Source organism: Dendropsophus ebraccatus, chromosome 6, assembly GCF_027789765.1.
Source record: "Dendropsophus ebraccatus isolate aDenEbr1 chromosome 6, aDenEbr1.pat, whole genome shotgun sequence".
Taxonomy (NCBI): domain Eukaryota; kingdom Metazoa; phylum Chordata; class Amphibia; order Anura; family Hylidae; genus Dendropsophus; species Dendropsophus ebraccatus.
This window is the reverse complement of record NC_091459.1, coordinates 41,591,401-41,603,065: the sequence shown is the minus strand read 5'-3', so window position 1 is coordinate 41,603,065 and position 11,665 is coordinate 41,591,401. Positions and strand designations below refer to the sequence as shown.

Sequence of the window (11,665 nt, the reverse complement as noted above, 5' to 3'; positions counted from 1 at the left end):
ATTTGCGGTCGTTTAAACTCTAAGCATCCACCGTAGCAATCCAAAAAGGCACAGGCGTAGCTGGGCTCCTACTGCGCCTGCAACGTTTTCTTCACCAGCATTTTGGATCTGTCATTTGTGTGGCACAACACTGGTGAGGAAGATGGTGCAGCGCAATAACATGGTAGCCTAGAGAAAGGAGCATGGCTGTGTCTGTGCGCCTACGCAGCTCTGGATAGTTTAGATGCTGAAGAGGAGAAATCTTGCCTGGGGGCATTACTTACGGGGGGAAGGTGGGGAGGAAAACCCTTTAGGTGTTGTAAACTTTTTTACACCACTCCGACTGAATAAAACACCCTAAAGACTGCACAAGGAGGAATGTGAAGCAGAAGACCGGAAAAGACTTGATGTCAGCAAACGAATGGTACAAGTGGTTTGGGGGTGGTGGTGGTGGGTGGATTCAGATTCGCTTTAAGGACAAAACTTTCACACCCCATTCATTTCTGTCGGTAGGACTGAATGGAATCATGATTGATAACCAACAATGAAAACTTTGTATTTTAACTTCAAAACTTTCAAAAACTGTGGGTCATAAATTTGCTCCAAAATGAATATAAAATACTGTTACAAAACATTTGGTTCATCCTACTTATAATCATCTAACATGTGGAGTCATTTTATAAAGTAACACTTGTCTTGAAAAGGCATATTCAGAGTTGTTGATTTACTTAAGAGTTTACAACAGTTACAAGCCATTACAGTAGTCATGTTGTGCCTATTATTACTCATGATACTCGAAATCATGCAGCAGCACCCTCTGTGCTCTGAGATAAGAGAATAGCAGGAGGATGGGGGTAGTAGCCGTCAATGTTTGTATCACTGCCCGAAAATCTGGTAAATTTATAATCCAGAGGCAAATCTGAAAAAGGAAAAAGGAAAAATGATATTATTATAACATTACTTCCTTAAGGCTTTGAGATGCCGTCATTTACCAGCAAAAGGCTGCCGTCTCTTAACATTGATGGCTGCAAATAATGATCATGACATCATGTCATTATTAGGAGGCAGACGTTTTTTTTCCTGCTATGATCCTGTAGTGGGAACATAGCTTAAATATACATACATATATTATATTGCTAGTTATTACTCCACTAGATCAACAAACATTGCATTGCAGTAGTAAATTTAAGAAACTCTAATATATCTTATCCGCAAAAAACTCTGTAATATACCTTATCTGCAAAAAAAAGTTTTATTCTCCCACCAAGATCCCCCCCCCCCCAAAAAAAATAAAAACAATAAACATGCTCAATTATATCTTGTGTTTACAAGACGTACTAGCAGCTCAACAAAGGATCAGCATACATATTGTCCATAACAGTCAATGGACAGGGGTGATCTCCAAGGTGCCAAAATCTGGCATCCCTGTCGATCAGTTGTTTGCACAAGCTGTGGCACCTGGATGTAAACACAGTATATGGAGCTAGAGGCCTTGGCAGACCTTTCATCCTTCTTGTATGAAAACAGGAGTCCCTGATGTTTGACTTCCATCAATCAAAATGTGATAGCATACACTAGTGTTAAGTAAAGAACTGCTATAAGCTCAAGACAGGCTTTATTTTTTATCTTTTATTCCTTTATTTTTTTCCTTTTTAATCTCATAAAAATTAATAAATCATCTTTTTACAATATTGTACTACTAGATTTCAGCTATACAAAAAAACCAATCCACATATTATACATTCCCCAACAATAGGGGGGACGACCAAGCAGCAGTGGAAGAAGAGGACAAAAAAATTACATAAAAAAAAATAAAATATACATTTACCCCTTAAGTACAGGGCCAAGTTGCATTTTTGCACTTTCGTTTTTTCCTTGTGCTTAAAAGGCCATAGCACTTGCATTTTTTTTACCTAGAAACCCACATGAGCCCTTATTTTTTAGCCCCACTAATTGTACTTTGCAATGACAGGCTGAATTTTTTGCATACAGTACACTGCGAAACAAAACAAAAAAATTGAAAGTGTGGTGAAATTGTAAAAAAAACGCATTTCTTTTATTTGGGGGGGTATTTGTTTTTTTTACGCCGTTCGCCCTGGGGTAAAACTGACTTGGTCCACTGCGTGCGCTGCATTTATATTTTTTCTGAGCTGGCGTAGGTTTCAATTCATTCGCCTCTACATAAATCCTCTGAGCTCTGGAGCTGCGGGATCATTTGTAAGCCCAGCGTAAAAATGTACTTATTAGATAAAGCTCAACATAAAAATATTCTTTCAAAAACAGAGATATTACACTTAGAGAGGGAGGCCTAATAGAATATTAGCTACTATTAACAAGGCACAGGAAGAGAAAAAATAAGTGACTATGCTTAGGGATAAGGATGGTAGGATGATTAATGATCTAGCAGAGAAAGAGGATAACTTTGTAAATTTCTTTTCTGAGCTGTATAAGTCTTCCCATACTTATCATTTGCTGTATGTCCTGCAGGAAGTGGTGTATTCTTTCTAGTCTGACACAGTGCTCTTTGCTGCCTCCACTGTCCATGCCAGGAACTGTCTAGTACTGTAGTAAATCCCCATACAAATCCTCTTCTGCGCTCAATACTGGAAAGAATACCACTTCCTGCAGGACACACAGCAGCTTATAAATACTGAAAGACTTGAGAATTTTTAATAGAAGCAAATTACAAATCTCTGGCACTTTCTGGCACCAGTTGATATGAAAGAAAAACATGTTGGTGAACAGCACCTTTAAAGTAACCATTAATTATCAAGCGCTGTACAAAGAAAATTCTTCAAGGGCAACTGTCAAGGAAAAAAACAATATATAGTATATATACTGTATGTTCTGCACTGCCCCAAAAGTCTGAAACTGCTACTATGAATATCAAATTTAAAAAAAAGGGAAGATCTATCTCCTGCCAATGTACACAGCTCCTGTACCCATACCATCCTGGGGATGAATATTCAAGGTGGTCTGACCTAAATACATGGCTCTATTACCGTAAATGTACGTTCAAATGGTGAGGACAGTCTACAACATTTGGATTTTGTCAGCAGAAAAATACATTTCTGAGCCTAAATTCACTGAGCTTCTCGATTATGTAATTCTGCTTTGCAGGCTCACATCTGTTTTATAAATAGGCTCACATGCTTTAAACATATGCCCAGTCTTCACACATTGATGGCAGTTCTTTTATGAGATTAACAAAATTATTGCGCAGTATTCCCCTTAATGAAACAGGCCTGAGTTTTGTCAGTTCATGGACCATCAGTAGATGTAAGGATGTGTGCTTGTCTCCATTTCACAGTTTAAAAGGGATTGCACAGAATAAGAAAAACATGGCTGATTAACGCTGTTGTTATGTCAAAAAGGTTGATATGGTCATGTTTTTTTTCTATCTTCACCTTAGGAATGCTTCCAGAATAGAAGCTGAAAGTCTCCATAGAAGTCCATTAGTCAGATGAAGACCCTTCACCTGGCTGGTACATGCCAGCATACGTCAGAAATTAGGTATAGAATAATATGTTGTTTCTACAGATGGGATCCTGTCAAAAATGTATCCATTAATGGGATACTATATTATCCTCTGGGTATTGAAAGCATTAGTTACACAAGTATTTCTCATAGCTTTTCATTAGCATCGGTTACTCAGTATATCCAACCTAATCCTGTACAATCATTTTAAAGTATAAAACATCACGGCCATCACGGAGATCAAAATTCTTACCTACAATAGCCATGATGCTTGGGATTGTGATAGTACTATAATTCCTAATACTAGAACAGCACCATGTCACATTTGGTGTATCCTGTGAGCTCTTAGCTCCAGGAGTAGAGTCTGCAAAGAAGGATCCCCATTTCTTCGATACAGAATAATTTTCTTGTACTGGAAGGCCCTAGAAGCAGAGAAAAAGAGGGACTTAGATATTCATAACATGTACAGTGAAATGTTACCTTGTAAGGGTGGCATCACATGTAACGAAATCGAGTTCGCAGCTAAATTCACTGCAATTCCCCTACTGTCACTTTCAATAGGATTACATACTTGCAGCAGATGCAAAAGGCAGCCCCCGCAGCCCGGTGCATACATTACTGGGTCCACGCTCCTGCTTGCTTCTGGGGCTCCTGGCGTCTGGCCAAAAAATTTGGTATTGTAGTGTGCAGAATTATCTGATCTATTAAAATATAACAATACTGTTCCCCGCATGATGGTGTAAACAAAAAGAGGAAATTGCTGATTTATATTATATATCAGAAAAAAAAGTATAAAAAGCGATCAAATTATTCCTTTATGATACCAATAAAATGTACAGATCATGGCGCAAACACCCCCCACCCCCCAATCAGACCTGTAAGTGAAAAAATAAAAGCATTATGGCTCTTAGTAGGCGAGGAAGGAGCACTGCTTCAGTGTGTTTGGACATCTGTGCAATAATGACCTTTAGTCATGAAGGGGTTAATAACTTTAAAGGGGTAGTCGACCAAAAAAAAATTTCTTTCAAATCAACTGGTGCCATAAAGTGCCAGAGATTTGTAATTCACTTCTATTAAAAAATCTTAAGTCTTCCAGTACTTATCAGCTGCTGTATGCCCAACAGGAAGTTGTATTATTTCCAGTCTGGAGAGCAGGGGAGGTTTTCTATGGGGATTTGCTGCTGCTTTGGACAGTTCCTGACATGGACAGAGGAGGCAACAAAGAGCACTGGGTCAGACAGGAAAGAAAACACCACTTCCTGCTGGACACACAGCAGCTGATAAGTACTGGAAGACTTAAGATTTTTTAATAGAAGTGAATTACAAATCTCTGGCACTTTATGGCACCAGTTGATTTGAAAGAAAAACTTTTTTGGTGGACTACCCCTTTAAGGGGGACACCATCTGAACCCATTGCACTATTTAACTCTAAAGCGGAAATCTTCCCTAAAACATCAGTTTCTAAAAACACCTTTTAACTACAGGCAATGGCATGTCCGACCATATTACGATTTTAAAGGTCATCTGAAAAAATGAAGAAAAGTAGCTATTCAAATGATAAACAATGGCATTTTTTCTACATTTTTGTAATGTTGCTGTTTATCTTCTTACTGTCTATATTATATAAAGAAGGTTTTATCACCCTTGTTAACATAATAGCCCACTCCTTTCTCCTTTTGAGGCTTTAGCTATAATATCAATGTTTTTTTCACCCTCTTTGTGCCATATAACACAGGGCACCTTCAGGCCATATACCACAGGGCACTTACACGCCTTAGTGGATTAGAGCTGTTTTTTGTGGTATGAGGGGAACAATTATTTTTTTTAGCATTTAAGTTACCGTATTTTCCGGTGTATAAGACGACTGGGCGTATAAGACGACCCTTGATTTTTAAGAAGATTTTCAGGGGTTCAAATTTTCTAAATCTTATACGGCGGAAAAGTTTAACCCCTGCCTGACCAAAGCAGGACTTACTAGCTGCAGTCAGTCACCCACTTCTAAATTATAGTCTGGCTGCAGCTGGGGAGCCCTTTTGCAGGAGTGCTGGGGTCAGGGAGAGCCTGCAGTGTAGTGTAGCTGCCTCTCCCCACCGCCCGGGTCACCTCCGCCCGCCCTACCGACCACCCGGGACCGTCCATAGGCTGCCACCTGCCTTCTTCAAGCCCTCACCGGTGGAGACTTCACCAGATGCCGCTGCTGCCATTCACCGCCGCCCGGTTCACCTCCCCTGTCCTGCCCGATCATCCAGAAATGTCCTTAGGCTGCCTCCTGCCCATCTCAAGTCCTGGCCTCCACTCACTAGTGTGGCAGCCGTCGGCGGAGACTTCAATCACAGAGGCTGTGGAGACTTATGGCGCAGGCAGTATCTCTGTATCACATTGCCTACATCAGGAAGATGACACACAGCTGCTGGGAGAGAGGAGCTGCCGGGAACAGGTGAAGGTGAGTTGGTGCTTTTTTGTTTCCTGGGGGAGGAGGGGGTTGCAGGGCAGGCATCTTAGCAGTCGCCGCATATGGCAGTGATGCAGCCATTTTAAAGCTCCCCCCCTGTATACACTAATAATGTCAATTTGTAAACGTTTTTAATAAGTAACAACCTACTGCTTCCGTTATAAGAGGGTGACGCAAGAGTAGGGGCGGAGTCTGGAGAAGTGTGGGATCCACACGGAACAGCTGTCACGCATTAGCAGGGTGTTGGCGTCGCAGCCATCCGAGGATGTTTGCCATGAATTTTAAAAGAAGTTACCAATAAAGTGCAGTTCAAGATACGGGTGAGTGCCAGCTCATTTCTTTTTTGCAAGTTGATACGCCAATAATGCATGACGTATAAAAGGACCCCCGACTTTTGAGCAGATTTTTTGTGGTTAAAAAGTCGCCTTATACGCTGGAAAATACGGTATACAGTATGTATGTATAGAAGCACTTCTGCAAACAATTTTATGTCTCTGTGCAACAGAAATAAAAGATCAGCTTTTTTAATAGTTACAAATATCCTACAGTTTTGTGTGTATAACTCCTATATGTCACCATGGCTGCAGACTACAAGCCCTTTCTGTAGTCTGATCCTGCAGTCATTCATTTCTCCGCTTCCTCTGCCCCCTCTTCTTCTTGTTAATTAAGTATTTATGACCATATGAGCAAAGGCGTTGTGTGGCATGGCTGACGATAAATGTCCCTAGTGAATGTTCCAAATCCGGTACAAGCTGTACCTGTTTGATGAATTTTGGCACAAATCATTAATGATGGTTTTTGGGACCTTAATATGCTAGTCTTTTACGTATGACATGTTGATAAATCTGCCCCAAATATAAAATTATTTTAAGTAATTTTCAAGTAATTTAGTTGTCTACGTAAAATTTTATATTTGGGCGTCTAAATCTTCCCTCCCATTTATCTTGAACTCGTTTTTCTTACGTTTACTACAAAGAGGCGTTCTTATTTTTCTGTTGAGGCTGTAATAGTTGTTTTTGTTAACTTTGGCAAAAATGCTTCTCACATCTGTAAGAAATCAGTTTCTGTCTTGCATCTTATAGATGTAGTAGTGTACATGAAATAACCTGGATTACACTAAAGGAAACCAGCTAAAACATTACTTTATTTACCTCAGGGAAGACTATAGAATTCATCATTGGGGTCCTTAAGTTTTTGTTTTTTATATAACTAAAGAGGTTATAGTGTGAAGCAAATTTGGTAAAATCTGATTTGTACCAGATGTGAAACTCTCCTTCAAAGACCTAGTATGGATGTTGTACATATAGCTATATAGTATACATATTTATGTATATTTCACAGTATATCTACACTTTGGGGGGAATTTATCAACACAGGATTTTTGTGTGGGTGGTCTACTGAATTTCTGCTATGGCAAGAGTAGACTGGTGTATTTAAATTTACTATCAGGAGAAAGACTAGTCTATTTTCTGTAGTAGGGAGTTGTTTGTCTTAGAATTGTCCTTGAATAGTCTCAGAATTGTCCCAAAATATACTCATTTTGCGTAAATTAAATGAAAGACATGTGTCTGTATCAGAGAGCTCACACATGATACTTTTTGTGTGTGGTAGGGGGGCAGTTGAGGGGGTAGGGTGTATTAAGCACCGTATGGGCAGTAGGCTCTAAATGGTATCTTGATAAAGGGAAGAGCGAAACGTGTGTTGGGGTGCGGGCCACGTCTGGATCCTGGGTTGCTTTAGGTATATCTCCTAAGTGTTTTCAATCTATTACTGCACTAGCTTTAATATACTGTACTCCACAGCACTTTACAAACTTTTGTGTATGTCTGGAAGATGTGACCAATCAGTAGGCATTTCAGTGATAAAACCGGTATTACTGAAGTACATGCATTGCTTTGCTGTCTAGTAGCATATTCTTGTAGTATAGTGCAGTACTGTACTGTGCCAGGACTAGCTGCTCCTTTGTAAACCAGGTACACACAAGTACTGAACAGAACCCCAAAAAAGAAACTGCACACTATGCATAATGTTATTTATAGCTTAATGTAGCTATTTCTGCCTTTTTTATATGTAAGAAATTGCTTTTTTATATTAAATATCCTTTCATTTTTCTTTAGGGTACAAACCCACACACCGTATACACAGCAGATACGCAACAAATACGCAGCAAATACGCAGCAGATTTGTTGGTACAGATTTGATGCTGTGTTCAGTTATTTAGATCTAATCTGCTGCGTTTTTGCTGCGTGTTTGCTGCGTATCGCAGCAGTAAATACGCTGCATATACGGTGTGTGGGTTTATACCCTTAATCTCATTTTTGACTAATATTGGGTGGACAATGAGGAGATGTAGGAACAATTTAACAGTTTTCCTATAGAGTTATAGGCTCAAGATAGAATAGGTTGAACATACCACAGTGTTCATCCTGGAACCAATTACTAGTGTAATACTGTAATAATTTGCTGGTGTTAAGTTTCTTACATCCTGCCTATTTCTTAGAAGAAATGTGAGAACTTTGTAGATGGCAATAAGATATAAAGTAAAATCTTATGTTTAAAGATACACAACACACGTTTGAGGAAAAAAATAAATCTCTTTCACTTCTATATGATTATGTCTTTAAGTTTAGAACCTAAAGAAGAGACCCTAAAATTCATTATGTAGACATAGTGCACATACTGTATTTTTAGATATACGACTTATGCTACTTGTGCCTTTTCTCAATTCATTGTGTTAAGTTTACAATTCACACAATCTGCAGTAAATAAGTAGATAGCAGAATTACTGAAGGAGGACATTTATCGATCCTCCTGATGCTCGCCACCGCCATCCTGTCTGCTCCTTAGGTGTGCTCTATGCTTGTTCTAGGGCTGCTCGTGTTTTCTGGAGTCTTCTTTTTCCTTCTGCTGCAGTGACACATCTGACCACTGGGGTGCGCATGCTGCCGCCTGCTTTAGATTTTTAAGGGCAGCTTGTCTCTACCTGCTACTGCCACCTGCCCATCCAGAGTTAACTGCATTTAAAGTAGCTCCTCCTTTGCCTGAGCATTGTTGCATTATTGCAGATATAGCAAAGGTGTCTGTCGGCTGTCTGTATACTCCAGTGTATCCTAACCCATGCCTGTTCTTCGGATCACACTTTTTGTCTGTACAGTGTGCCTCACCTGTCTGACCTAACTTTGTAGATGCCTGCCCCGACCCTTCGCCTGCCTGACTACGATACCAGTCTCATCCCCGGCACTGTGCTGAGTCTCCTGTTGACGACCTGGCCTACTGACCACATATACTTGGCCTGCTTCCCAGTGCCTTGCACTCACTCTGCCTGGTTCTTGGGGTCGAGCTACAGCTCACACTGGGACCACACATGTGGAGCGACCTAGTGTCCTCTTGCCGCAGAAGTCCAGCTTCCACATCCTGGAGCAGAATAAAGGGTAAAGACCTACAGGGCCCTTAGACTCCGTTTCCTGATGTGGCCCAAAGCTAAACCGGTTTAGAAGCACAGTGGGTCCACACTCGCTGTCTATTACACCATTTTTGTTATACAGTAATACTTTTTTTTTTTTTTTTAGAAACTACTTGCTACAAAAAATATACTCCAATCCTAGGAAATGAATGCACTATAAATAAAATCCATATTAAAAAAAAAATCCATATAAAAAACATACAAAGCCATATTCAGGTTGTTTGGCCTAAAACCATTCCTCGTTTTATAAGCAAGCGGTTCCTATAAATACTCATGAAAGTGGCTATAAATTGGTTATCTTTTTAAATAGTGATTAGCTTTATATCCAATATAGATGACTCTCTGTTCCTAAGCTGGGCACAGCTCATATTCTGTTTTCATATTTACTTTCATTAATACTGTAACCAAACAGTAAAACAACTTGTGAGCCATTGAGGTATGTTTGCTGGGCTGTAGCTGTTTATTGACTCTTGTACACATGAAAGTGTTATACTGGACCTCAAAATAGCAATCTTTCCACAGTCCAGAAAATTGAGAACTTCCGGAGTAATATGCAGTTATGCAGCTATTAAAAGTATTAATAGACGGCTTTGATGTTCTCATTAGTTCAAACAGAAAATAACATATTAGTGGATGTTTGTACGAATTCCTAGAAGGTTTCCTGTGGGACTTAAAGTGATGCACGTTCTTGAAAAAGACATGAATAAAGATCACTTACATCATACTTTCCTTTCTTTTTTAAGGAGGATCCAAAATCTGTCACATCTGGTTCTTGGGCTTCACCACCTTCTAACTCCTCGAGGATGAGGACAGTCTCCCAGTTGCTATAGTGACGGGCGGAGAAAATATCTGACCGCATGCTGTCACCAAAATACACCACCTGCAAGCCAGAAAATACTTCAATTATAAGAATCCATTACCCTTAGAGTATGGTTAGCTTATGCTAGCTTATGGAATCAAAGAAATGAACAGTCATATGATGACATCCTTCTCTAAGTAAAATATATACGACTATGGCTGACCCAGATGTAATAAAACTTTCTATGTGCTGGTTTAAAATGTACGTTACTCCTTCACCTGTTTCCCACTTCTCTTATATGTTTTGCAATTAGATGAACAGAGATAAACAGATCAGTTATGTTATGTATGTGAATGGCCCCCTTCCCCGTGTTCCCCCCACCCACGCTAAACCCGGAAGTGTGGTGCATTATACTCACCTGATTTATTTCGACCCCTGGTCATCTTGTGACAATGATGTAATCTTCGGGAGGCCTGGCCAAACCACTGAAGCCGTCCCTCATGCCGCCCCCCTCTCTGCGGCGTCATCAGCTGCTCAGCCACGATTGGCTGAGCATAACTAAGCTCAGCCAATCGCGGCTAAGGACGCGGCAGAGGAGGGCCGGCATGAGGGACACGTCATCAGCTGCTCAGCCGCGATTGGCTGAGCTTAGTTATGCTCAGCCAATCGCGGCTGAGCAGCTGATGACACGGCAGAGGTGGACCGGCATGAAGGAGGGCTGGTGCGGTCCAGGTACTAATCAGGTATGTATAGTGCACTACACTTCCGGGGGTGGGGGGGACACGGGGAAGAGGGGCCTTCACTAACATGACATACATTACAAAGTTGTATAACTTTGTAATGTGTGTTATTTAGTGAATAATTTTCTAACGCCGCACTACCCCTTTAAGGAGCCTAAAATGGCCTGTGCTGTAGCTGGCAGTCCCCTAGTGAGCATAATGCCCTTTGGTAATTTTCCGTGCAGTGGATTATGCACAGTCTCAGATCTCCCACTGTAATGAAGTGTCAAAGAGGAGTTGCCACACTCTGAAACACCTCACCACGCCTTCCTCCTTCCTCCTCTTCATGAATATTTAATGCAGCCTGGCCTACTGCTCGCTCAGCTGTCAGTCAGTGTCTCTAATTGCACCAGCAGCGCCTCCTCATACTTTCACTGTGAAGCTACTGAGTTGTAGAGATTATGAAAATCTTCTTGAATTACTGTACAAATATGCAAAAAAAGAGTATGTGGAGCCTAATTTAAGAATCTTGAAACACAGGACTAGCCAGATATCCCTCCAGAAAAGGGCCAAACCAAAGGGTGGCTCCGGAAGGGAAACCGCCAAAACCACCAATATTAATTGTCCCCTTCAGTCAATGTCCAACTCAATTTATGAGCACAAGGACATGACAAAGGAAAAACCAAAGGTATCCTTCTGCAGAAAGCTGTTTCAGAGTGTTGCCCCTCATCAGTGTGGAGTAGCACTCTGGCTAGGTGGGAGCAATGCCTAGTAAA

General features: G+C 40.7%; 1 protein-coding gene across 2 annotated transcripts in view; it reads right to left on the bottom strand.

Annotated features, from left to right (window-relative positions):
* Positions 1 to 306: 306 nt before the first annotated feature.
* The window catches only part of NT5DC1 (5'-nucleotidase domain containing 1), a 205,785-nt gene continuing 194,426 nt past the window's right edge, over positions 307 to 11,665 (bottom strand). For both annotated transcript variants that reach the window (XM_069974871.1, XM_069974873.1), the window contains exons 10-12: positions 10,090 to 10,251; positions 3,710 to 3,878; positions 307 to 898 (exon numbers count right to left, since the gene is read on the bottom strand). In XM_069974871.1, the coding sequence (XP_069830972.1) occupies positions 780 to 898; positions 3,710 to 3,878; positions 10,090 to 10,251 (450 nt within the window). In that variant the 3' untranslated portion in view covers positions 307 to 779. The remainder of the gene's footprint in view (positions 899 to 3,709; positions 3,879 to 10,089; positions 10,252 to 11,665) is intronic.